Here is a 27,772-nt window from a genome sequence, read left to right on the forward strand (position 1 = left end):
AAACCAAACTTCCACGAAAGTGTAGTGAAGCTTCAATGCTTAAAAAATTTCTGCTAAGGCACAGCATTTAAGTAGGCAGTAAGAGCTACTTGTGCAAGAGAGGGAAAAAAACTCTAATAGTGCTAACTCATTATTTCCCATTACCCAGTTGGATACACACTTAGGTAAATTCTGTGAGGAAATTAGATGCTCCTCAACTCCATAATGAAGAAAAACATCTGGGTTTTACTCAATTATGTTGAGCCACTTATAAAAGCAACCAATATGTGAGAATAAAATATATATTGCCTCTCAGAACAAAAACTCAGAGTTACAGATAGAAGACTCTAATACACCCTGTTAACATGAAAAAACATCAAGATAACCTACCATAAGACCTAGAACTTCCCTATCCTTTGAGCTGAAGCAACAACTACTTGGGAAAAAAAAAGAAAGCTCTTACAGATGAAAAGAAAGAATAAGTTCAGTGGCCACATACTATTGTGCCTCTTCCTTTAATTTTTCGTCCAGATTTAGAGACTGAGGGTTTCTGGTCACTGAGAACTGGTGCAGCATCAAGAAGCTTCCTACAAAAATGAACAAAATATGAGCACACATGGGGGGAAAAAAACCAAACAAAACCCAACCCAAACAAGCAAAAAAATCAACTTACACTATGATACTATGATTTTAACTTCATCATGCGAAATAGTAATCTCATTTTTGAGATGGCAGAACTAAGAATTCAGTGAATTCTCCAAGTTACAAAGCAAGACAAACAGTTCTGCAACAAAATGCAAATCAACACATACTGGTTTGCAACCAAATGTGTAGCTTATGCAGAAACCAACCCCAACTATGAACTTGCACTCTGTTAATGTGGCATCTGGCTTTTCTCAAGGGTTTCAGGACCTCAACAATTAAGAGTCCTTAGGTTCTAAAGCCTTGCTTCTTTCTGAAACAAGAGGTAATTCAGCACTCCTTTTTACAGTTTGTGTACTGTTCTTGACAGAAGCAGTTACCCAAAGCTTGGGAAACATCATTAATCTTTCAAGAAAAGGCTTAAAGGAGACTAGAATATTAACTAAAAACAGAAAAATCCCCATCCCAAACAGTTTGTAGAGAATAGAATAGAGCAGAGCAGAGCAGGTTGAAAAAGACTTCTGAGATCATCCAGTCCAACCTATCACCCAACACCATCTAATCAACTAAACAATGGCTCCAAGTGCCTCATCCAGGCTCTTCCTAAACACCTCCAGTGATGGTGACTCCACCACCACCTTGGGCTGCCTTCCTTGGTATCAAAAGAAGATTATCTTCTCTTATTCTCAAGTATCATGTGGGTCATAAAATTCTGGCTGATTTTGAATCCAAGTTTCATCTTCTGTGTAAGATGGCACTTCTCCCAGTGCCAAGTTTTCCTATGAACAAAGGCTGAGAAAGTTAGGGTTGCTCTGCCTGGAAAACAGAAGGCTTCAGGGAGACCTTGTTGATTTCCAGTACTTAACAGGGGTCTAAGAAAGATGGGGACATTTTAGCAGGTCTTGTTGTGAGAGGACAAGGGGTGATAGTGTAAAGCTAGAAGAGAGAAATTTAGATTAGAGAGAAGGAAATCATCTCTTACACTGAGGGTGGTGAGGCACTGGCCTGAGTTGCCCAGAGAGGTGGTAAAAGCCCTATCCCTGGAACTACTCCAGGTCAGGTTATTTGGGTCTCTGAGCAATCTGCTGTAGTTGAAGATGTCTCTGCTGACTGCGGGGGCGTTGGATTAGCTGACCTTTAAAGGTCCCTTCCAATTCAAACCATTTTGTGACTTGCTATGATTTACCTTGCAGGATTTCTTATGAAGTTATTCACTGTGTTTTTGCATCTTCTGTAATTAGTGTTAGGTATTAGGTAATAGCTTGGACTTGATGATCTCTGAGGTCTTTTCCAACCTGGTTGATTCTATGATTCTACTCTATGAGTTGAAGGTCACACCATGTATGATCCCTAAGGGTCAATGAAACTAACTCATTAGATCTCATTGAAAAACTCTGACACAAGTTGTGAGGAATACTGAAACAGAGAACTGTAAAAAGGGCAATTAAATTACCTAATTTAGAAATACTGATAGCAGAGCCAGCATTTGCTTTCAGTAGTAGCTACAGACCGTTAGCAGGAAAGGTTTAGGCATTGTTTCCACCAAGTGAACATAACAAGAACACCAATGTTGCTTACGGTTCAGGTTCCACATTGACAACAGGCACATCTCTTCTGAGCAAAAATCTGTTTTCAGGCACTGGGGGAATTTCTTCAGGACGTACCACAGGCTTGTCCCTCTTTGCACTAACATCAGCTGCTTTTTCTGTTGTATCACTCTTGTCAGAAAGGCTGCTGTGGGGGACAAAAAGTGGAGAACCCCAAATTAAGTGTCAACTGATAAACACCGCTTCTCAAAGCACCAAAACAAGCCCAGGTGATGCATCAGAATGATAGTTTAACAGCCAAATCTGGCTTCATTAAGCAACTCAGTTTAGGTTAAGGGGAGGAATAGAATAGAATAGGAATAGCATAGGAATAACCAGGTTGGAAAAGACCTTTGAGATCATCGACTCCAACCTAACATCCAACACTATCTAATCAGCTTAAACCATGGCACCAAGCACCCCATCCAGGCTCTTCCTAAACACCTCCAAGGATGGTGACTCCACCACCTCCCTGGGCAGCACATTCCAAGGGCCAATTACCCTTTCTGTGAATGACTTCTTCCTAACCTCCAGCCTAAACCTCCCCTGGTGCAGTTTGAGACTGTGTCCTCTTGTTCTGGTGCTGCTTGCCTGGGAGAAGAGACCAACCCCCACCTGGCTACAACCTCCCTTCAGATAGTTGTAGACACTAATAAGGTCTCCCCTGAGCCTCCTCTTCTCCAGGCTAAGCAATCCCAGCTCACTCAACCTCTCCTCATAGGGCTCATTGTGCACTACTACTGGCAAGAAGGTTCAGTCCTTGCTTTGCAGCAAATAATTTCGCTTTAATTTGCCATTTGTCATGAAATATAATCAATTAGACAAAGATCTATTATTTGCCTAATGTCTAACAGTTCTTCTGAGTCCCAAATACTTCAACATGTTGAGACTCATTTCAAAGTTGCTTCACCTCCTCGCTACCAGCACCTTAAAATCCTCCAGGGAAATGTTACTCAGCAAGCTCAGCTTTAGGGCTTTATTTCACTTGGTTTTGTTTGTTTATGAACCAAGCATCAAAATTCACATGAAATAAAAGCATTTTCATATTCCTTACTGGAGTATTTCATGGAACCAAAGCAGAGTGTCTCAGATTTCTCTGAGATTTTTAGGTTTAAGAGGTTAGTCACCGTCTTTGGCTTGAGGTTCGCTTGCTCCTTGGATCCTCTTTCTTCCTCTCTTCCTTCCTTCGTTTTTTCGACTGTTTGGCCTTAGCTCTTCTCTTCCGTTTCCTCCTTCTGCTTCTTTCATTTTCATCCTCGCTTTCAGATGAGCTTTCTGAAGAGCTTGATGCACTGGAGGAGGAGTCTGAAGCTTCTGACTCAGAGCATACTTTCCTCTTCTTCTCCAAAGCTTAAGACAGACATTTTCAGTTTGCAGTGTGTACAGCTGCAGGTGTGTGCAGTGTGTACATACAGCACAAAATACACATTTATCTAGGCATAAACGCGCACACAGGGCTTCAGAGGAACTCTGTGAACTTCCCTTCACAATGAGTTGCATTGAAGCACAATAAAAAGTTGCATCATTTGGTCCTGTCTAAATCCCCACCAATAAAATTACACAAATGTTTCCCAGAGAGCTGTAAAATATTTCTGAAAGTAAACTGCAGGAACTTCCATGCACAACTTCTACCATGCAAGACACACAACTGCAAAGCACAGTAATTTTTGAATCACAGAATTGTCAGGGTTGGAAGGGACCTCAAGGATCATCTAGTTTCAACCCCCCTGCCACGGGCAGGGACTCCTCACACTAGATCAGGCTGCCCAGCGCCACATCCAGCCTGGCCTTCAAAACCTCCAGGGATGAGGCTTCCACCACCTCCCTGGGCAACCTGTGCCAGCGTCTCACCACCCTCATGGGGAACAACTTCTTCCTAATGAATGAATACACTGAACAATTAAAAAAGGTAGTTTCTGTAGAAGGCAATGCAGGGGCAACAAAAACTTGAACAGAGTTAGACACAGTCTACATTGTTCATTTCTTGTTTCTGAAACTTTGACTTTCTCTCTTTTCTGCTTCCTTGAGCTTTTACATCATCTATTCTCTTGACTTCCTCTGAAGGACATAAATAGCCACATTATCCTTAAGGAAAGTCAAAAGTGAAGTAAAAGACACAAATGTAAAGCACTCCATTACTTTAGAGTAACTGTTCAAATAGATTTAAGACAATTCCTTCCCCAGGAAGTGCCATGGAAAGGAAAATGATGTTGATTGCATACACTGCATGCATTAACATTACATCATCTGAAAAGAAACCTTTGGAAACCACACAAAATTCAACTTGAGGAAAAGTATGTTAGTGTCTCCACCTTTCAGAGTCAGCAAAATAAGTTCTAATTATTTTTTTATAAGCCACATTAACCTCAAGGATTAATGAAGGAGAACAGGAAGCAGGCAAGACACAAAGGTTCAGGTCAGGAAAGCCTTTTCCCTGGCTGTGCTTTCCTCCACACCACGATTAAGGTTTTAAAGGTTTGTTAAGAATCAAGATTCTAGAGGTTTTACCACAATGACTTTTAGACACTGGCATCACTTTTATACTCTCTGAAAAGAATACCAACATGCAGTGAACGTCAGGTGTAGTGTGCTTACCATCTTTGGCTGACTTGGTAACAAGCACCCCGCAGTCAATAACTCGCACATCTGCATAGGGCCTACTCGCTGTATCAGTTTTCAGGTTTTCTATTTGCTCTATTACTTCAAATCCAGAAATAACCAGTCCAAAGACAACATGAACACTGCAGAAATGAAACAGTTGGAGAGCACCAACGTGCTGCAGTTATTTTCCAGCGAGCTGCAGAGCTAAAAAGTCAGTCTGAAATAGAAACGCTCAGCTCTTAAAGAACGTATTGGACTTAAACATCAGATTCTTATTGCTTTTGCATTCACAGCCATGCCAGCATTTCAAGCAAAGCAAAGCACAGGTCCCCTCCAGTTCAATTTGAGAGAAATACTTGATGTCACTCCACTCTCTTCTATATGGGCAGGGTAAACAGATCATCACTACTAATCCATCTTTCTATTTTTAAGGTTTTGTGCAACAGAGAGATCAAGAGCCCATATATAAAGATGATGAAGAAATGCAGTTTTCCCCGGAGAAGAGGCATTTATTTACAGGTCTCTACAAACCCAGAATGCAAATTCCCAGTGGGGCTGCAAGGGCAGCTCTAATTAATCCATCCCCAGCCTCGTTCTACCGCATCACACGTTTCTCTTTCCTCCTTCCGTTTGCCCCATCATTTATACATCCAAGAACTAATATATTTGGGGGATAAAATCATGCCACGAGAGAGAGCATTATCCAAACTTGTCATTTCAGCTCACTGACTTATGGACTGAGGGCAGCAACCAGCTTTAACCAAAAAAAAACTGATGTCAGGATTTAAGAAGTTCCAAGTATTCAAGCAGCTTTAGGAAGCAAGTGGCAACTTGCAGTTTTTACAGGGCTGAAACTTCACTTTTCCATCGTGTTCTGTTGTATAACCTCTCACAGAATGAAGACTGGGCTTTTCCCCCATTGATATCTACTTTCAACAGAACATGAGTAGAAGCACAGAATCAACCAGGTAAGAAAAGACCTCAGAGATCATCAAGTCCAACCTATTACCTAATAGCTCATACCTCATGACAACTAAACCATGGCTTCAAGTGCCAAATCCAAGCCTTTTTTGAACACCTCCAGGGATGGTGACTCCACCACCTCCCTGGCCAGCACATTCCAATGGCCAATTACTCTTTCTGGGAAGAGCTTTCTCTACACTGCCAGCCTAAACTTCCCCTGGCACAGCTTGAGACTGTGTCCTCTTGTTCTGGTGCTGGTTGCCTGGGAAAAGAAACCAACCCCCACCTGGCTGCAACCTCCCTTCAGGGAGTTGGAGAGAGCAAGAAGGTTTCCCTTGAGCCTCCTCTTCTCCAGGCTAAACAACCCCAGCTCCCTCAGCCTCTCCTCCCAGGGCTGTGCTCCAGACCCCTCCCCAGCCTCTTTGCCCTTAAAGGGTCACAGCCTTCAAATTTTAGCCAGAAACTGCAGAAACTAGAAAGGATTCTTACCCGTCGAGGTGAGGAGCAGGTTTTGTTGTTCTGTTTGACAAACAGCAGGATGGTAAGATGGTAAAAGAAAAGAAAACAAAACAAAAAAAAGAAGAAAGAAAATCAGAGATTCAGATAAAAAAAAAAAAAAAAAAAAGAGGAGAATGGCACAGAAAAAAAAGAAAAAAAGAAAACAAAAAGAGAAGAGATGAAGGTAAGACAAAAAAAAAGTGAGAAAATCCAGTTACATACAGGGAACTGAAATGGACAAGTTATACACACAAGCTTTTTTATACTTTCACATGAAATCTCTTTGATGCTTACCTAACTGTGCATATTGGAAAACCATACCAAGTATCACTTTATGCATGCAATAAATGATTATTTTTGTTTTTCATGTAAGTGCCTTTAAACACATAGTCAAATACAACTCACAGAGGAGATACGACCTGGCACTCGGCAGCAGGGTAACTAATGGACTAGCAATGTGTCTGAAATGCTTAGGTTCTTGCATTACAAGGTCATAGATTATTGGCTTGTTTTTTTTTAACCAAGAAGTTCTTATATGTGATAGATTCTCTGCTTCCACCCTCTCACACTTCTTACCCTCTCTTTACTTGATTGCCCTCATGACTCAGAATTTGAAGCAATACTTTTCCACTATCAAGACTACAGCACTTCAGCTCAGGAGCTCACAGGCTTCCCAAAAGCACAATGCAAGCAGGCATTAGACACTGCTCTATTTCTGTGATAAACATGGGCTTCAGCTTCCCACATTTAGCTGTTTCTAACCTGGAGGAGAAATGCAACTGCATTACAGTTTGTAGACTAGCCTAAAAGGCATTTGGAATCATGCCCAATTGCTGAGTTGACTTCAAATCAGGATGTTTGAGGCCCTGCATCCATAATTCTCTGTTATGATTCACCTTGCTGATGATACTGCTACAACCTGGCATCTCTCTGTATGCTTTTCCAAGAGGGAAAGGGAATTATTTCTGTATGTGAGCCACAGGGAACCTTGCTATGAAAATTCAGTAAGGAGCATGAGGACTTGCATTAATCTTACATATTGGGGAAGGAACAAAACCAAAATAAATTTGCATTTGAAGCTATTTTAATATCTGAATATTCTTCCTCTCTCCTCCCCAGCATTATTTTGCCTTTCTAGCCTTCTTCCAATGAACTCCCCTCTCTCAAAAGAAATAATTCCATGCTTTTTCTAAATTTACAAGCACACAGATGTGGCACAGTGAAGTCATTTTTTCACTGCTCTAATCAAATACTGTTTTCAAAGCACATATCTTCACTCAAGTGTGGAACTACTAAGCCATAAAACACTGCAGTGGTGGAACCCATGCCAAAAACTGGAACTGTGAACCAGGAGTGTTTACACTCCTGATTCTTTTTTAAGCTCCAAATGCCAACCAGCCCTTCCACTTCTGTAATGCCAATAATGAGCAAACCTCTCTGGTTTAACACAGGGAAAGAAATGGTATAAAGACAACCTTTAATTTCTCAGTGGTAGGGGGGGGAAGGTTCTCTGTTCTTCCCTTGCTAACACAGAGTATTGCTACAGACAGAAAATTCTTACAGCTTCCCAAATTCTTTAACCAAAAGTCAACTGCATTAACCACCTGCTGTTAGGTAACCAGTTTAAGCAGGCTTAATTATAAAGCTGATTTAAAGCAGTGAAAACCCATATGTGTGCTACTTTAATGGAACCAGTAATAAACAAGGCTCAGTGCTTAGGAATAGCTAGAAACAGCAACAGGTTCAAAGACACTTGAGATGAACGCTGTGGTACTGCGCTCCTGCCACGCAGCAGCACCACCACTTGAAGATCACTTGAGCAGATCACCCAAGCATAGGCTTTATTTAGACTAGTCCTCACAAAGCAAAGAAAGGGATTGTTGGTTCATTAAAAGCCATGTAGAGGGTTTTTTTTCCCATTACATTGGCAGTTGGATAGATCAAATGGATAGGAGTGTTTTCATTTAGTCCTTCCTGAAATTACATCAGAAAGAACAGGATTATCCCAAGAGAAAACTACTCAGATGCACAAGGAGTTGGGTGACTCAACAGGCACTTCCTAGAGGAAGCAGAAGCCCAGCTCCTCACTGTGCTCTTCAAAGCTTTTTCAATTCAGTGTCAGGGCTGTAACATGATGTTTGTTCTGCAAAGTTGCACTTTGAAAGAAGCACTTCAAGTTTTCTGGATGTATTCTGCCTTTTACAATCCCTGAACATTTGCTTTGACTTCAAATCTTAAAGCAGGAGGGAACCTACTTACTGCCTTTGCACTATAGGAACCTGAAATCATGATGAGCTCCTCCCCTGAAACAGTGTTTTTAATCAAAACCATTTTGATACAGAACTTTGATAATGTCATCCACTTAAAAATCTGCCTTAAAATATATGCTCTTCTCCAGGTTATTTCCAGAAGGACAAATACCTTTCTTCACTTCAAAGACACTGCTGAAGAGGAAAAGCATCTTTGATAAAGGCACGTTACCACCCACCCCCCACCACAAGACCTTCAGTCCTAACACAGTATTCAATACACATAACAATATGATCAGGAAAAAAAAAAAATTAAAAGGAAAAAAAAAAATAAAGGGCAAAACCAAACCCAAGAAAGGTCATAAAAAACAGAAAGAAGAAAAGGAAAGGACACAGCCTTAGAGGAATGAGACATTACCTTTGGAGCGCACGATGTAACACTGTTTCTGTAAATTTTACACAAAAATGGCAGAAATAAATTGTAATACATTTCCAGACAAAACTGAGTCTATGTTTTATCAAATACAAAGTTCAAAATCATTGTTAAACCAAGTTGTACGCAGAACAAGGATGCCTAAAAGAGGGCTCTAAATTTTCTTTCGAGGGCAAGATTGCTTTGACCACTAACAGTTAAATTCTCCTTAAAAACCAAACCAAACCAAACCAAACAGAAACCTACAGACATAACCTGCTTGCATTCACCACTATGAAGATAAATGGTTAGGAGAGAATTGTCCCACCCCTCCAAGTCTCAATCCAGCATAAGTGTTAGAACACAGACACGACTTAAGCAGATGAATAACTGGTTGCAATGGGTGTATTCACATGCTTGCAGCTCCCTAAGTGTTCAAATGCTCTGCTGAATCCAGCCCTAGGAGTATGCTTCATGGATTGGCACCCCAGTGCTCACATGTTATGATTTACAAATGAAATGGGTTAAGTCAGGAAGCTTACAACTTGGTACACTTCATGATTAGCTGACACCTCCCCTGCCTGATGAAGCTTTTCTAAACCTAAGGAAAACGTGTGTTTTCTTTAATCTATGTGCATTGCTTGTGTTCAGAATTAGAGAAAACACATTGCAGATGCAACAGAAAAAAGGCAAAGCAAATGCACCAGCTAATACCATAATTCTGCTCTGGTCTAACTCTGAACAGCAGCAATGTTTTCCAACATGCATCAGCAGCTGAGCTCACCCACACTGGGCATCCTCCCCCCCTGCCCCTGCCAATAAACTATTAGTTCTTAATTATGCCTCTGCATATTTGAGCATTGAAATGATCTGTTTGTTATCTGTGGCACACAAAAGCATCTTGTGAATGTTCTCACGTGGGCTGCACTCCTTCTCAGCAGCTTTGGGTCCAGCCAAGGGGCCCTGCCTGCGTGCTAGGTGCAGGTATATCACTTGGGCTCAAAGATCACACACCACCAGCCCCTCTATTTGAAATCTGCCAGCTGTTTGTGTTATTGATAATTGGCATTTCATTCACAGTACAAGAAAAAACCCAACCAACTGCTGATAGAAAGAATACCTGTTTTGGGACACCAAAAAGACTGAAGGAATGAAGTAACTTGAACAAGCTGGTAACACTCAGGAATCATTTGTAAAATCAAACCAGAAGTCCTCACAATTTATTTCATTAGGAGCTCAAAGTGGTTAGCTTAGAGAATTTGCAACTAGGCATGGCACCACACGTTCAAAGAATAAAAGCTGTTCAGTTTTGAGCAAGAAAGCAAAGATTGAGAGGCACATGACACCAGCAACACCCTCAATATGGGTAAATAAACAAACAAACCTAGCAGTGAGAGCAAAGCAGCCTCAGGTTTTAAATAGCTTTTGAACACAAAAGGCAAGAACTCCAAGCATTTGAACTGATAAGAGACACAACCTAGGACTCCTATTTAAGTTGTTATAAGGCTGAATTCCTCAGTAAACTACATGGCTAAATAATGAGGCAATAAATTAACCATTGCACAGAACTTCCCACTGACAACAGAGCGGTTGGTGACTTTGTTTTTGGCTTCCTATTGTTTTCTTTATGCTTCCTTCCACACTTCTCTTTTTCCAGCAAGTGCAGCTTGACAGACTTTGTACGAGAACAGAAGCAAAGCCTCAGGAGTCTCAACATTATACTACCTTATAGACTCGTTTTTCACCACAGTTGCACTTTTTTGATACTGCAGCTTTCCTTCCTAGCAGGCTGGGCACAGCCATGTGCACGATGGAGCTGCTCTAATGAGACTAGAGACCGCCACCAGATCAACTGAACTGAGAATCCCACCACACTGCTTGGGAAGAAATCATCCAACTAGTCACAACAGCCACTGAGCTGGAACACCCAAAACCAGGCTGACTATGCTTCCTAACTCTAAAGCAGGGACCTGAAGATAATAGCTGTGCTTGTGCAGTGCTCTGGATGCACTCCCTCAATAGCAATAATACTGATAATAATAATCACCATCATCATAACCATCACCAACTTTTTCACAGCACTTCAGAACAGATATGGGAGTATATAGAAAAAAGAAGTGGTTCCTGCCAACCTCTACCTTACCCTAAGCATTCCAGATCTGAATTTCAACATGAACAACTAAAAGATTAATACACTCAGGTAGTGTTTAAAACACTTGCTAAACAACTGAGGTTTCTAAAAGAAGTTATTCACAGGAAAGAATTAAATCAGTGGTGCTATCTGCAAATACAAACAGCCCATTTATAACCTGCTGCCTTCTAACTATCTTCACAGCTCTGCAATAAATTGCTACCACACATGCCTTTGGGCAAAAAAAAACCCAAACCCAAACCAAACCCCTTAACATTCCAGTATTTCACAAATGCAAACATTATAAAGGGATAGTTTCTGGACCCTTCCTGCTGGATTTCAACAAGATGCATTTCTTTAGAGTAGGAAATGTCTCACAGACACACATGGGAACAGACTTGGCCTGTTTAAAGTCCTTGTGAATGAAACACAGAATCCTTCCTCCACTAGACATTCTCCTTTCAACCCAACAGCTACTCCTATTCAAGTAAGAAATCAGTGGGGGGAAATTAACCAACAAGCATTAAATACTGCACTTCTGGCACTACATACACACATTTCTGGCTCTATTCTAACTTTCCCATCTTGCCAGTGTTTTAATTAGTTAATTCATGTGACACTGGCCTCACTGGAGCTTCCTAACAATATTTACAAGGTCTTTTCCATGCCCAGTTCTCTATTGTTGCTTATAAATGCTTTAAGCACACTCATGGCAGAGGAATTCCCGAAGAGCCAAAGACAGCTGATAGTACATCAGGATGGGCCAGATGCTTTTTTACATGAAGGTTAGTCTGGAGCCTCTGTTCCAAGCAAAACTGGCCACTGCAGCTCAACTTGCAACACTTTGAGGCATGGCATGGAGTCATGTTGTGACCTAATTTGTTAGTGCAGTCTGCCCAAGAGGTACTCCCCTACTTATTCCCAATGACATACTTCTGTGGTAAGCAGGGAAAGCACTTCTGATGAGTAAGCAAAAGCGTTCTAATCAGGATTCTTGCTACTGTTTTAGCCCTGCATGAATAAATTCCTATAAGAAGATAATCTATTTGCCCTCCTGATCATCAACATTAGAGAAGCTAGGAGGGGGGAAAAAAAAGGCAAACAGGGGTCTACAGGACTTCAGAGGGAGAGGAATTATTTCCCTTCATGTAAAATTAATCAATAAACATTTACAAATGAAACAGTTCAAAAGAAATCCAAAGGCTGCCACTGAAGACTGCCTTTCACACAATTTTCAGGTGGAAAACGTTTTTCCTAGTGGCAAACTACTGAGTAACTGTGTGTTCCTGAGTGCAAGAAACACATTTTAGTTTCAAAGCGTATCACTGAAGGAAGCAAACATTCTGTTAAAGAAAAGCTCTACAGATGCACAGTACATTCCCTGAAGTAATCAGATAAATGTCACCAAGCAAGACTAACTGCTTCAATTCACTGCATTTTCAAGTTAAGGCACTAAAATCTTCAGCAGTTGTTGCCTACTTTAAATCTTGAAACTCAAACTCTCTATCTTACGAGGCAGAAAACAAAGCCCACCATTAAAAGCCTGTACAGAAAGAGATTGTTCAGTTTCACAGAATTATAGAATGGCTCAAGCTGAAAGGGAGATTTAAAGGTCATCTAGTCCAACCCTCTGCAGTCAGCAGGGACATCTTCAACTAGAGCAGGTTGCTCAGAGCCCCAACCAACCTGACTTAGAATGGTTTCAGGGATGAGGCTTCTACCACGTCTTTGGGCAACCTGGGTCAGTGTTTCATCACTCTCAGCATAAAACAAACTCTTTCTTGTACCTTGTCTAAATCTCCTTTTAGTTTGAAACCACCACCCCTTGTCCTGTCACAACAGGCCCCACTAAAAAGTCTGTCCTGAGCTTTCCTGTAGGCCCCTAAATGCTGAAAGGCCACAAGAAGGTCTCCCAAGGTTTCACCATCCCTCCTTGCTTATTCATAAGATGAGTTATCAAACATGAACCTGACCTTACAACTGACTCTGCACACAAACCCCATACATTCACAAGCAGCCCCACTACTTATTCACTCCCAGGATCAGCTGCAGCACTGAACACCAGCAGTGGGATTCATCTTAAATACAGAAACTTGGACTATAGTAAAGGCATCCACCAGTGAGGCAGGATCCTGATCAGCTGCTGGTCAGATTTAGGGGGAGCACTCAGCTGCCAACGTGCAGGCACTTTGAGCTGCTTCTAATGTATCCTGCCTGGCTTTCAGCGGCTGCTCCAGGACAGCAGGGTGTCTGGCAAGGTGCTACATCATGTTTCCACTCCCTCCCTGTCTTGGAGTTCCCAAAGGTGTCTCAGACAGCATTTGATGTCTGCATCCAGCACAATGAAAAAAAGGCCAAGGTCAAGATGGTCCCTGGAGCATTAAAGCACCATTTAAAGACTTGACAGCTGCCCACCCAAACCTCACTGGTTATACTGGGAGCCTACTTCTGGCCATCATTCAGTTTCAAGCTGGTGCCATTTAAGGTGCTGCAGGATATGCAAAGCATCTGCATGGGGCAGGCAGGTAAGACACAAGGCCTTCAGAACATCCTCATCCTTCTCTCCCAGCAGCTGAAGGCCAGGTAGCACACTCCAGGACTCTAAAAACATCTTTAGATTCCTGCAGGAGAATCTAGCTTACATGGAGATGATCATGTTTCTCTGTCTTGCATTACCTGACTTCCCAAACTGGCATTCTCTCTTTACAGTTCTATTATGAATATATAGAATTTTGGAAGAAATCTTCCTCTGTGCTTGAGGAAAGTGCTCTTAAAACACTGCTCATTTTATTGGTCCATGTAAATGGTAGTTCAGCATCCAAGACAACCTGAGGTTGTTTTGGTGCACGGGGAGTGTTCATAGCTGTTAAATCTAATCAAACAAATAAGCTGACTCTACTAAGCATAAGGGAAAGCAGACAACTTCTGAATCAAATGCAGGAGAGAAAAGAAACTTTAGAGCCCTCAAATGACAGCTTCTTGACTGATGTGACACCATTAAGTTTTCATGTATACCGTTCAGATAAGCTTAAAAATGGAAAATCATGGCAAGGGGACCAAAAGGCAAGTCACCATGCAGTAAATGGTGAACTAATGGCTTTCAGGGAGCTTATTAAGCCCCAAAGTCTTTAACACACAGATTGTTTTCCACATTAAATGTGTATACATATCCAGATTTACTGTAAAGAAGCACATCATCTAAATTTTGATTTGAAGGTAATAGAGGGAGGGGGGAAAAAAAAAAAGCTTTTGACACTTACAATTTCTCACAGTGGTAACTGAAAGAGATCCTCCGAGCTTCTTACTCATTTTCCATTTTTAGAGCATTCTTTAGGAAGAGACCTAAAAATGTCTCTTATCTGAACTTGGGCATATCAAACTGAAGCTCTTTTTAATAGATTTTTTTTTTTCAGGCAAAGAAAAATAAATAAAAGAAAGAAAGAAAGATTCTTGAGGACAATTGACTCCTTTACTGCAGACAGCGAAGCGCCATTCATTCCTATCCCCCAAGAAAGATGGCAAAGAATTGGTCTTGATTGGTTTTCATTCTGGGCAAGTTCACTGCACTAAAATTTTACTTTGGAGAACAGCAGGCTTATTTCATCAAAGTTCTCAGCTCTAGCCCCAAGTTCTAATTCAGGTCTTTCCAAATGCAAGAGCTACTCAAATAGTTGCAGAAGGCAGTTTGTCAAAGGGAGTTACCAGGGAAGAGTAACCACATGAAAAGTAGCCCCAAATAAACAGCTCATTAGTATCAGTCAGGGTGGGAAGGGACCACAAGGATCATCTAGTTCCAACCCCCCTGCCATGGGCAGGGACACCCCACACTAGATCAGCCTGGCCAGAGCCTCATCCAGCCTGGGCTTAAACACCTCCAGGGACGGGGCCTCAACCACCTCCCTGGACAACCCATTCCAGGGCTTCACCACTCTCATGGGGAAGAACTTCCTCCTCACCTCCAGCCTGAATCTCCCCACCTCCAGCTTCATTCCATTCCCCCTAGTCCTATCACTACCTGAGATCCTGAGAAGTCCCTCCCCAGCCTTCCTGTAGCCCCCTTCAGATACTGGAAGGCCACAATTAGGTCACCTCATTAGTTTCAAAATGCCAATAGTGAACACTTGGAATACAAGTACCTTAACCAGAAGTCCCTGCACATCACAGATCTGAGTACCTGTTGATGGCAGGGAATTGTTGTCTACAGTTTAACAGAATATTGTTGCACATGAGAGTTTATATTTTTAAGGCAATTAAGGGAGGGGAAATTATCATCACAGAATTTCACAAAGCTTTGGTACCAAAGGTGTTGGCATATAGACAAGTAAACAGAACTGTGTAGCAATACAGAAGAAAAGTATTTCAGGAGCAAAAAATGCTTTAAAAAACAAAGAAAAAATAAAGAAAAATTAACTCCCAGTCTCCTCCCCACCAAATAAATAAGTAACAAAACCCCCAAACCAACCAAACCCCAACTGAAACAAAAAAAAAACCCCAACAAAACCTGAAAAAAATGCCCCAAAAGAACTAAAAAGTCCTCATCTTTTCAAGAGCAGATGCAAACCCACACAAACCACCTCTAGATCTCATTCCCTTGTGCACACAATGCCTGAGACTGCCACTTGCAGAGGATCTGTTCAGATTTACATGGTGCATGCACAAAGCCAAAGAACCTATTTCCTGGACACCAGGAGCTTACTGCATGAGCCATTTTTGGGTTCAGGGTAAAAAGCAGTGAAGCAGGAACATCCATGCAGTACCAGCTTTTGATCCCAATGAATGCCACAAGCAAATTGGGCTAACCGAAGTCTCCTCTCGTAACTTCAGCTGCAGGTAACCCCACTCAACCCTAGCTAAATTAAGGCAGAGACCATGGCTGCAGGCTAATTTAGCTATATCACTTAGAACATGACTGTAGTCTAATTTAGCAATCCCACCTAGCCCATGACTGTAGGCTAATTTAGCAGTCCCACCTAGCCCATGGCTGTAGGCTAATTTAGCAATCCCATCTAGAACATGGCTGTAGGCTAATTTAGCAGTCCCACCTAGCCCATGGCTGTAGGCTAATTTAGCAATCCCATCTAGAACATGGCTGTAGGCTAATTTAGCAGTCCCACCTAGCCCATGGCTGTAGGCTAATTTAGCAATCCCATCTAGAACATGGCTGTAGGCTAATTTAGCAGTCCCATCTAGCCCATGGCTGTAGGCTAATTTAGCAATCCAATCTAGCCCATGGCTGTAGGCTAATTTAGCAATCCCATCTAGCCCATGGCTGTAGGCTAATTTAGCAGTCCCATCTAGCCCATGGCTGTAGACAATTTAGCAATCCCACCTAGCCCATGGCTGTAGGCTAATTTAGCAATCCCACCTAGCCCATGGCTGTAGGCTAATTTAGCAATCCCACCTAGCCCATGGCTGTAGGCTAATTTAGCAGTACCACCTAGAACATGCCTGTAGGCTGATTTAGCAATCCCACCTAGAACATGACTGTAGGCTAATTTAGCAGTACCACCTACAACATGACTGTAGGCTAATTTAGCAGTACCACCTAGAACATGGCTGTAGGTTAATTTAGCAGTCCCACCCAGCCCATGGCTGTAGACAATTTACCAATCCCACCTAGAACATGACTGTAGGTTAATTTAGCAGTCCCACCCAGCCCATGGCTGTAGGCAAATTTAGCAATCCCACCTAGAACATGACTGTAGGCTAATTTAGCAGTCCCACCCAGCCCATGGCTGTAGGCAATTGAGCAATACCATCTTTCTCATGAACAGCGCTTCTCTGTGTAAGAAAAGCTCAACTGCCGCATTGCTTCTACTCACATGAAAAATTGGGAACCATTGGTATGTTTCCCTCGGTTTGCCATTGACAAAAGGAACGCTCTGTCATGTTTGAGAATAAAGTTTTCATCTGTTTGAAGAAAAAACATGTTTGTCAGAGTCTTCCTGGGCGAGGAACACGAGTCTCATTTTCTTAGCAACTTAGGGGTGCGCTATGAGGAAGAGAAGCGCTGCGGCTGCTGAAGAAACATCAACAGGTTGGAAGCCCCCAAAATCACATTGAGACAAACCCCTCCAAAAGTGACAGGAGATGCAGTTATGAGACAGAAAACATTCTTTCTTGAAGAAAAAGTTTCAGACACAAGCCAAACATTTCTAATGAAGTCATGAGTAGTGCCTTCAATAAACATTAGGTTCTCACAGGCCTGGATTTGAATCCAGCGTTTTCTGAGCAAGGAGAGAGGCAGATTTACTGACATCCTAAAGCAAGGTTTAACACACATGATCCTGTTATTTACACAGCATGCACCTGAGGCAGAAAGATCTAAGGACAAAGGCATTTCCCTGGTAGGGCATGTTCAGCCACCTCTCCATTCAAAACTGGAAGTCTCAAAACACACAAGGGGAAATAAAACCCAGACACCTGGCTGAGCAACCAAAGAACACGTTCTTCCTGCAAGCCAAGTACAACATTAATTGAGAGTCAACTAAACATGCATTTTGTATTCCAGTGAATTCAAGAGGACTTCTGGTTGTACAGCTTAAATATAAAACTAGATCTGAAGTTGATTTTGCAAACAAAACCCAGCCAAATTTGGTGTATGAGCCCATTACTTCTAAGGTTACATATCAAACCACAAAGCTGCATGTTTAGCACTCACCACCTTCAGAAGCAAACCCCGGTTACATCTTAGCAAATGGACCTATATGAGACTTTTCTTTTGACTAAAGGCTGTAATTCTCCAACTCCAAACTAGGTCTCTGTTTAAGACAAACTTAATGGCATGCACTTAAGCAGGCAGAACAAAACAAACAGAACCAGGGGCTCTTACATAAACACATATTGTGCCTTTATTAACATTTCAATACCACAGTAACTACCGGCTTTCTTGCAAGAAAGAATTGTATGTCTCTAAAGGAATGCTTTATAAACTCACCATTTTCCTTCCAACAACAGATTTTCCCAAAGAGGTAAATGTACATTTATTTATTGACAAGTTCTTTGCAAGCAAACTAATTTGTGTAGCATGTAAACAACTTCAAACACTTTTAGAAAGGAACAGTAGGCATACAAACCTTGAATAGGGAAGGGGAGGAAAAGGGACATTAACAAAAGAAGAAATAACTGTTTAGAGCTGGAAATTATACCAGGATTCTTTCTCAGAATAAGTCATTAACCCTCAGAAAGGTTAGACACAGAACTCTTCATTTCTCCAAGCAACACAGATACCCATCTACAAAGGGATGTATCAGTTGTCTATATATTTACTAGGGAGGGTAAAAGGGAACAGAGTTTGAATTTGTGTTACTGAGCTTTTGTCTCTTACCTTTTCATTTTGCAAAAGACCACATTCTCTATAAACAAAAGAATATGTTGACAGTTTTAGGCAGGAAGATAGGAGTTTATTCATGAATAAAGTTGCCTAACCTCCATGCTGAAAGTCACGTTTAACCAATAATGTTAGCCTTAATTAATTGTCAGTTAAAAGTTAAATATTACCCAAAAAATTATCTGAAAGTCATGCATATAAAAAGGATTCTCATGCAACATTAGTTTCATGCAAAAAGGTGATCTATAAGTAGACCTGGTTTCATTAAGTAGCTTGGGAATCAAGACTTGTTTATCTCAGAGCTGAATAAAGGATCTGCAAAGACATTATTTCCTCTTACCGTTAAAATAGCCACCATAAATAGATTCGCCTCCTTTTCCATTACCTAGGCATTAAAAAGCACTAATTAGAGCTTTTGTTTCACCTATGAAAACAGATGTATTAACATTCCACCAGTTCATAACAAACCAAGATACTCTGGCCACCAGTGTGAGAGCATAAGCTCCTCAAATTAAAAGCCACAGCCATGCGTTATCCTCTTGACGCTCCAAATATTGAGAAGGAAGATTGCCTCAGTGCCTCTGAACGCTGGCAAGTCTGAAGCAGGGCCCCAAAGGCTAATCCTCAGTGGTATTTGCTAAGGCAGCAGCAGACAGAAAAATAACAGCAGCAAACAAGACAAAACCCCAGGTGAGGTAAGGAAGTAGCTAAGGGTTTAAAGACCTCTTCACTTCCGCCTGACTCTCGAAACACATTCCCTCACCTGTCCGGTTTGTCAGGCACAAGATTTCAGCAGACAGGGCGTAGGACACATTTTAGTGAGGACAAGCATTGCAAGGAAGGACAACAGGTTAAACATTATGTTGTAGAGATACTGGAGGAGCAGGAAACAAAGAAACTCCTGGAAAATGTCCTTAACCATTGCATACTTCTAGGCTCTTTATTACTTTAATAAACTTACCCAAATAATTATGGCCCCCACATCAACAGAGTGTTACTAGTGCTGCCTCTACTGCAGACAACCCCAAACCCAGTTAAAAGGCTACACTTTGGATTGCTTTAATGAGGTAATCCTCCAGCAAAGGTTGGTTTTGTTTCTTTCATGTCAATACATTCTTCTAAACAAGTATTAGTTCAGCTGAAACATTCTGGACTGGCAAAAAAAGAGCAAGGAAACGGCTGAGCCGTGCTCCACTTCCCAGCAAATTGAGTAGTTTCATGGCTCTGTAGTATCTCAATGGCATTTTCCACAGTTACATTGAAACAGCCCAAGTTACAACATCTCTATTCCATTTGGAGCATTGCAGGTTTAAGAACGTGGTTTACCTTCACTGAAGTCCCCACCCTGAATCATGAAGTTTTTAACCACACGATGGAATGTGGTGCCTTTGTAACAGAGCTTCTTTCCAGTTGTTTTGCCAATTCCTTTTTCACCTGCAAGAAGGTTACACAAAAAGAATGTACAGATTGTCAGGGAGAACATTTTATCTCCTCAGTGCTAATGGATACAAGAGAGCCATTGGAATAGGTGGTAGAGGGGTACAAGCCCCATCCCTGGAGGTTTTTTAAGGCCAGGCTGGATGTGGCTGTGAGCAACCTGATTTAGTGAGAGGTGTCCCTGCCCATGGCAGTGGGGCTGGAACTGGATGATCCTTGAGGTCCCTTTCAACCCTAGCAATTCTATGATTCTATAGCACAACTGCAAGACAACACATTCCTACCTGTTGCCTTTTCACTGCCTTAATAGCAGAAATGATTCCTTTACAAGGTGACTGAAGTGAAAATGAGGTTGTTTCTGCTTAAAAAAAAATTCCTTTCCTCCCTCCCAGGAAGCAGTGCACTTAGCCTGGAGAGGAGGAGGCTCAGGGGAGACCTTCTTGCTGTTTACAACTACCTGAAGGGAGGTTGTAGCCAGATGGGGGTTGGTCTCTTCTGCCAGATAACCAGCACCAGAACAAGAGGACACAGTCTCAAGCTGCACCGGGGAGGTTTAGGCCGGATGTTAGCAACAAATTCTTCATAGAGAGAGTGATTGGCCATTGGGATGTGCTGCCCAGGGAGGTGGTGGAGTCACCATCCCTGGAGGTGTTAGAGACTAGATGGGGTGCTTGGTGCCACGGTTTAGTTGATGAGATGGTGTTGGGTGATAGGTTGGACTGGATGATCTCAAAGGTTATTTCCAACCTGGTCTATTCTGTTCTATTCTATGGTTTTAGCCACACTGCTTTGTTACCTGAAGCTTACAGCAGAGTCCTTTTCACACCATTTGTATATCTGGATATACCAGCTGAATGCCCAGGATGACAATCTGAACTCAGAGCAGGCTTCAACTCAGTATCAGTGCAATCCATTCTTGGAGAAATGGGATTGAGGTACTCCAAGCATGTGTCACATCTTCACCAATCCATGCACAGGGCCAGGCCACCATTAGTGGCTGGCACCAACCTTTGCATGCCCTACTAACACCCTGACTGCCAACCTAGTTGGAGGCATTTTGAATTAGGTGCCCCCAAATGATCTCTGAGATTATGAGAAGAGAAGCTCCTGACAAAGCACCCTAGAGCAGATGTGCTTGTGGGTTTTCAACAGGTGGACTGACTGAGGGGTCTGCAAACAGCAGTTTGCAAGTCCAGGTGTTTGAATTTAAACACAAGGAGCCTCTTGCTCTTGGGGCAGACAGCATTCCTTCACAGCAGTCAGGTCTATTTCTGACAACAATGTCAGGCTGCAGGAAGACAGCCAGAATCACCCTGCCCTCCTCCATCTGTTTCTGACAAAACCAATCTTGGCTTCCCTCAGAGATTATGGAGAGAGCCAGGCATCATTATGGGCACTGCATTTCAAACACTGGTCTCTAGTCCTTCCCTTGGGGCATCTCACCTGGTCTTGAGTCAAGTGAAACCACTCTTCACAATGACACAATGGAAGTTCACAGACCAAACCAAGCTGCTATGAGGCCCACAACAGTGTAAGTGAAGACACACATCACTTTATCAGCTGAATGCAGGTGGGTACCCACAAACCTCTAAGGATAAAGCACATGGACTGGCCTAGCATGCAGAATGCTGAATGTATGCAGGGCACAAACACTCACAGTCTGCTGCTAAGATATTCCATTATGTAGACTGTGTGGTTAAGAAAGGGATAGCATCTCCTCTCTATTACACAGCTATATGCCTCCTTAGAGAAGCAAAGTCCTTGCATATGGAGTGTGTCCAAAAGGAGGGTAATAAACTGGTGTAGAGCACAAATCTTGTGAGGAGTGGCTGAGGAAACTGGGGTTGTTCAACCTGGAGAAAAGGAAGCTGAGGGGAGACCTCCTGTTTCTCTAAACTGCCTGAAAGGAGGCTGGAGCCAGGCAAGGTTGGTCTCTTCTCCCAAGTCATATAACTTAATTCTCTTCAACATTGAATTCACCAAAAGAAATTAGGTTACTTCAGATTCCTCTCTGTGCTTTTCCCTCCACAGAAGAATTTAATTACCATGTGCTTATTAGTGAATTTTTGAAGCTATCTGTCAAATAATTTTTCTACCCTACAAGTTTGCAGCAGCAAAGACAATTTGCAAGAACAAAACAAATGTTTTGGGCAGCTTTTAACCCTCAGAGTCTGGTCTTAACAGTCAGCCTCCTAACTTCAAGCCTATTTTCAAACATTCTTCCAGTTAAAGACAGGTTCCAGCTGAAGAGATCAGTGAAACCTGCCAAGCTGGCTGTACAACAGAATTCAAACAAGGATGCAACACACAAGTCAGACTTTTGGGTTGTTTCTTTAGAGTTGTTCTTTCTTCTGCTTGCTTCATCATCTCCAGCATATCCTCCTTCCTTTACCTCCACCTAACATAGTATCATAGTATCAGTCAGGGTTGGAAGGGACCACAAGGATCATCTAGTTCCAACCCCCCTGCCATGGGCAGGGACACCCCACACTAGATCAGCCTGGCCAGAGCCTCATCCAGCCTGGCCTTAAACACCTCCAGGGACAGGGCCCCAACCACCTCCCTGGACAACCCATTCCAGGGCTTCACCACTCTCATGGGGAAGAACTTCCTCCTCACCTCCAGCCTGAATCTCCCCACCTCCAGCTTCATTCCATTCCCCCTAGTCCTATCATTACCTGAAATCCTGAGCAGTCCCTCCCCAGCCTTCTTGTGGGCCCCCTTCAGATACTGGAAGGCCACAATTAGGTCACCTCGGAGCCTTCTCTTCTCCAGACTGAACAGCCCCAACTCCCTCAGTCTGTCCTCATAGGAGAGGTGCTCCAGCCCTCGTGGCCCTTCTCTGGACACCTTCCAGCACCTCCAGATCCCTCTTGCAATAGGGGCTCCAGAACTGGACACAGTACTCTTGGTGGGGTCTCAGCAGAGCTGAGCAGAGAGGAAGAATCACCTCCCTTGCCCTGCTGGCCACACTTCTCCTGCTGCAGCCCAGGATCTGATTTGCTTTCCGGGCTGCAAGTGCACACTGAGAGCTCCTGTTGAACTTCTCCACCAGCACCCCCAAGTCTCTCTCCTCAGGGCTGCTTTCCAGCCAGTCACTGCCCAGCCTGGATTTGTGCCTGGGATTGCCTTGACCCAGATGCAGGACCCTGCCCTTGGTCTTGTTGAAGCTCATGAGGTTGGCTTGTGCCCACCTCTCCAGCCTGTCAAGGTCCCTCTGGATGGCCTCCCTTCCCTCCAGCCTGTCTGCTGCACCACACACCCTGGTGTCATCAGCAAACATTTTTCTAGCTAAGCTACTGTGAGAATTTAAGCAGTCCTTCAGAGATACAACAGACATGACTTTATTCAGTCTGTTACTGCATTTTACTTCTTACTTTCTGTCATCTCTTCTGCTTAAAATAAACTTCAAACGAGTTCCCATTTTTCTATGGCAGCTGTACCATCCTGTCCCATTTTCAATCCATCTCTAGGTACTTCTTTAATAAGCATAAGTGATAAAAGAAAACCAGAAAGTAGAATAAAAAGGGGGCATCACCACACAGACCTCAAAAAAAAGAGAAAAGAGCATATCTAATGTTGCCTCCACAAGCTCATATAATCTCTGTGAAGATGGAGGAGAGCTCTACCTAGAAGACATCACGTCCTGGGATTTGAGCTCTGACAAGATGAACTTTAGGAAGCTAATGAGTAAGGACATCAAATTTGTTTCACATAACCAGTTATCTAAGAGCAGTTCACTAAGGCCAGATGTTAAAACGTTGCCTGGGAAAGTTTTGCTGGAGCATTCTAATGAATTTGAAAGGATAATTTCATACACACAAGGCAGAGGCTCCACTGGAGCAGGTAATTCAAGGTATACTGCAAGTCACTGAGCATTCACATATGAGGCCAGGAGATGACCAACAGACATGCAGTTTGCATAACTAACACACACCAATTCCTAAAATAACCTCATCAAGAATAATCTGCAACTTACAGCAAAAAAATCCCTGAGGAGCAGTGCACATCAGAAAGACTCCAAAGCCTTACTACTACCCTTACATTTCAAACCATTAGAAACCACTTTTAGAAAGTTAAGTCCTACCTGGAAAAACAGATTGGAGGTTTTCTATGCTATACCCAGACATTCTTTTGCCAGTGCTGCCCCTCTGATTTCAGTCTCACAGTATCACCAAGGTTGGAAGAGACCTCGAAGATCATCACGTCCAACCTGTCACCACAGACCTCATGACTAAACCATAGCACCAAGTGCCACGTCCAATCCCCTCCTGAACACCTCCAGGGATGGTGACTCCACCACCTCCCTGGGCAGCACATTCTGAGGTGACCTCATTGTGGCCTTCCAGTATCTGAAGGGGGCCTACAGGAAGGCTGGGGAGGGACTTCTCAGGATCTCAGGTAGCGATAGGACTAGGGGGAATGGAATGAAGCTGGAGGTGGGGAGATTCAGGCTGGAGGTGAAGAGGAAGTTCTTCCCCATGAGAGTGGTGAAGCCCTGGAATGGGTTGTCCAGGAAGGTGGTTGAGGCCCTGTCCCTGGAGGTGTTTAAGGCCAGGCTGGATGAGGCTCTGGCCAGACTGACCTAGTGTGGGGTGTCCCTGCCCATGGCAGGGGGGTTGGAACTAGAGGATCCTTGTGGTCCCTTCCAACCCTGACTGATACTATGATTCCAATGATGAATGACCCTCCCTGTGAAGAATCTCCTTTCACAGATCTCCTCTCCTGCTTTCCACCAAACAAGCCCAGGGTTTCTAAGGAAACACCACATTCCCTTTTAGTCCTTCATTTAGCTATAAATGAGAAGGTTTTATCTTGTTTATCTAAGCTTTTATTGATGCTCCTATCCTGTGATCCCTGTGCAACACTTCTACACACCTGAAATGCACTCCCATTTTATTATATACCATCAACACTTTAGGTAAGAGGAAAAATAAAATTTATATTCAAAGTTTGATTTGGGACACCACATAAAATGTCACCATTGGACTGTGCAGGGACATTAATGCTTAAATGTCTCTCCTGATAAATCCTAAAGCCCTGATAAATCCTAAGGAACTGCTTGTCTTTATCACATTTGTGCGACTCGAGCAATCAGTAATTCCACCAGCTTCAGCCTTGTCAATCATTTCTACCTACAGGAGCCCCACAGCAGGGACAAAAATAAGTGCAAATAAACGTTTTTGTTCCACAAATTCAGAGTTCTGCATTGTGTAATTATGTATTACCTCCACAGCTCTCACTCAGCCCCAGTTAGAGAATTTCACACTACTTCCTGCTATGCATTATTCAAATCCTCCTCAGTGCTCACAAATCTCAGCTTTGTTTCCAGCACAAAAAATGAAGAGATCAACACTCTTATTCTTCTGTGGTTTCTAATTACAGAAATAATAATTGCAGGAAACATTTAACAAAAATCTTAACCATGAGCAGGTTGCTTACCTGAGCACAAGCAAAGGAAGTTTTTACAAGTCTTTGGACATATATCAGAGAAGAGCTGAAACATAATTCTGCCAACTAGAAGAGAAAAATGAATAAATAATTAAAATCAAGAGGCTTAGAATTCTTTATTCACTCATCTTAAATGCTCATTCAATGATCTTAATGATCTTTTCCAACCTAACCCATGCTACCACACAAGAAAAGCTAGGTACAAATAAATCAGAATGGTTTGGAAATACAATTTCCTGAGAAAACTTTACCAAGCAGAGCACCCCAAAAACAATTTAAAATCTCAAATATCTACATGTTTTAAAAAGTGGCAGAGAAGAACAATACTGAAATGATAATAAAAATGAATGAGCTAAGATTAAGCAATATTGTTACATCTAATGTATTAAAAACCCCTGCTGATTCCACTTTGATTTCAACCTGGAAAGCCAAATGGATTTCCTTTATCCTGTCAATTCATTTCTGTTTTGAAAAAGACAGCCATTTGCCAGAAATACAAGTCCTCAGAGAGCTGGAGGAATCCTCTCCCCCAGGTACCACAGACAAATACATTCATCACTTAATTACATTTCCACAGTTTTCCCTGTGATCATCACCTAAAAATTCCAACTCAATTAGTCCCAACAGCGTGTGAAGGATTACAGACACACTGGCAATCTGGGGCTGAAATCCTTCAGTTAAAAACAAGCAAACAAAACAGAGAAGCAGCAAATGGGAAAGATGAAATGAGGGCAACACAACAGCAGCCAATTCAGGACTAAAGCTCCACTTGCCAGATACCACAAACCAAACACTACTTTCTCCCTGTGCAAAGTCTCCCAGAGCAAGTCTCATTCCGAGTACAGCTACCTCCACAGTGGTAGCTACATTGCATACCTTAGAAACCTTACAATACTGATGGAAAGTGGTTTAATACAGAAAAAAACCAAACCTTCACTTTAGAAAAATTCTAGAACTGATTCACATTTTCTGCTTGACTTTCCAAGATGATGGCATATCACAGAACGTTGGGGGTTAGAAGGGACCTCCAGGGATCAAGTCCAACCCTGCTGCCAATGCGGGATCACCTAGTGCACAGTGGCACAGGAACAAATCCAGGCAGGTTTTGAAAGTGTTCAGAGAGAAGGAGACTCCACAATCTCCCTGAGCAGCCTTTTCCAGTGCTCCATCACCTTCACTGCAAAGAAGTGTCTCCTTGTAGTGAAGTGAATCTCCTGTGTTCCAGCTTGTACCCTTTATTCCTTGTCCTACAATGGGACACCACCGAAAAGAGACTGGCACCTTCACCTTGACACCCATCCCTCAGGTATTTATAGACATTGATCAGATCCCTTCTCAACCTCCTCCTCTCAAAGAGAACTGAGACTTTTGAATGTGTCCAGAGAAGGGCAACAAAGCTGTAAGAGGCCTCAAGCACAAGCCCTATGAGAAGAGGCCAAGAGAACTGGGATTGTTTAGCCTGGAGAAGAGGAGGCTCAGGGGAGACCTTCTTGCTGTCTACAAATACCTGAAGGGAGATTGTAGCCAGGTGAGGGTTGGTCTCTTTTCCCAGACAAATAGCACCAGAACAAGAGGACACAGTCTCAAGCTGTGCCAGGGGAATTTTAGGCTGGCGGTGAGGAGAAAGTTCTTCACTGAGAGAGTTGTTAGCCATGGGAATGTGCTGCCCAGGGAGGTGGTGGAGTCACTGTCCCTGGAGGTGTTCAAGAGGAGACTAGACATGGCACTTGAAGCCATGGTTTAGTTGTCATGAGGTGTTGAGTGACAAGTTGGACTTGATGATCTTTGAGGTCTTTTCCAACCTTATTGATTCTATGATTCTATGCTCTCGACACCCATCCCTCAGGTATTTATAGACGTTGATCAGATCCCTCCTCAGCCTTCTCTTCTCAAAGATGGAACAGCCCCAGTTCTCTCAAGTCTTGAAATAAATCCAAAGCAACAAAACCGCCACCAAGAATCTCCCACACGTACGAACTCCTTAAAATAAAATATCATTAGCTAAGAAAAAGCTAGCTTGGTGGAAATAACAGAGAAATAAGCCACAGAAGCCACAGTTGGCCAGCATTCCAAGGAGAGCAGTAATAATCTGTCAATGAGCACTACCCTCTAGTGGTGCAAACAGGTAAGATGTCAAATCCAACTTAAAACTAATTACTCCAGGAAGTACTTTTTAATTCTTCCTTTTATTAAAGGAAAGTTCAAATCTATTTTATTCAATACTTCATCACCAAGAAAAACTCCGTTAAATTTTAGGACTTTGTCCAAACACATAAAAATGGCAACTAGGTGAATGGTTGGTTCATAAAAGGGAGAAAAGGAAAAACAAGAAACACAGAAACCACTTCTGTTTTGTACTCTCAGCTAAAACTTCAAGATGCTTTCAAGTGTTGCAATGTCTGCAGTTCGTTAACTGCAGTAAGAATGTTCTCTGAGCATTTGGCATGACAGCAGGAACATCTATAAAGAAAAGGCATAGGGACAATCTCCAAA

The 27,772-nt window shown here is 42.5% G+C and overlaps 1 protein-coding gene across 7 annotated transcripts in view; it reads right to left on the reverse strand.

Annotated features, from left to right (window-relative positions):
* The window catches only part of NKTR (natural killer cell triggering receptor), a 51,843-nt gene that overhangs the window by 14,658 nt on the left and 9,413 nt on the right, over nucleotides 1–27,772 (reverse strand). For 2 of the 7 annotated variants that reach the window (XM_068145891.1, XM_068145890.1), the window contains exons 3-11: nucleotides 25,271–25,345; nucleotides 19,718–19,825; nucleotides 18,732–18,776; nucleotides 16,884–16,971; nucleotides 6,261–6,290; nucleotides 4,803–4,948; nucleotides 3,335–3,557; nucleotides 2,200–2,352; nucleotides 479–566 (exon numbers count right to left, since the gene is read on the reverse strand). In XM_068145891.1, coding sequence (XP_068001992.1) covers nucleotides 479–566; nucleotides 2,200–2,352; nucleotides 3,335–3,557; nucleotides 4,803–4,948; nucleotides 6,261–6,290; nucleotides 16,884–16,971; nucleotides 18,732–18,776; nucleotides 19,718–19,825; nucleotides 25,271–25,345 — 956 coding nt within the window. Of the gene's footprint in view, nucleotides 1–478; nucleotides 567–2,199; nucleotides 2,356–3,334; nucleotides 3,558–4,802; nucleotides 4,949–6,260; nucleotides 6,291–8,936; nucleotides 8,954–16,883; nucleotides 16,972–18,388; nucleotides 18,417–18,731; nucleotides 18,777–19,717; nucleotides 19,826–25,270; nucleotides 25,346–27,772 lie in introns of those variants that run through there. The other 5 variants (XM_068145889.1, XM_068145887.1, XM_068145892.1 and 2 more) reach the window with 4 other exon arrangements.

This window comes from Melanerpes formicivorus, unplaced genomic scaffold, assembly GCF_026170545.1.
Source record: "Melanerpes formicivorus ecotype bairdi unplaced genomic scaffold, bMelFor1.0.p_v2 SCAF_13, whole genome shotgun sequence".
Lineage (NCBI taxonomy): Eukaryota > Metazoa > Chordata > Aves > Piciformes > Picidae > Melanerpes > Melanerpes formicivorus.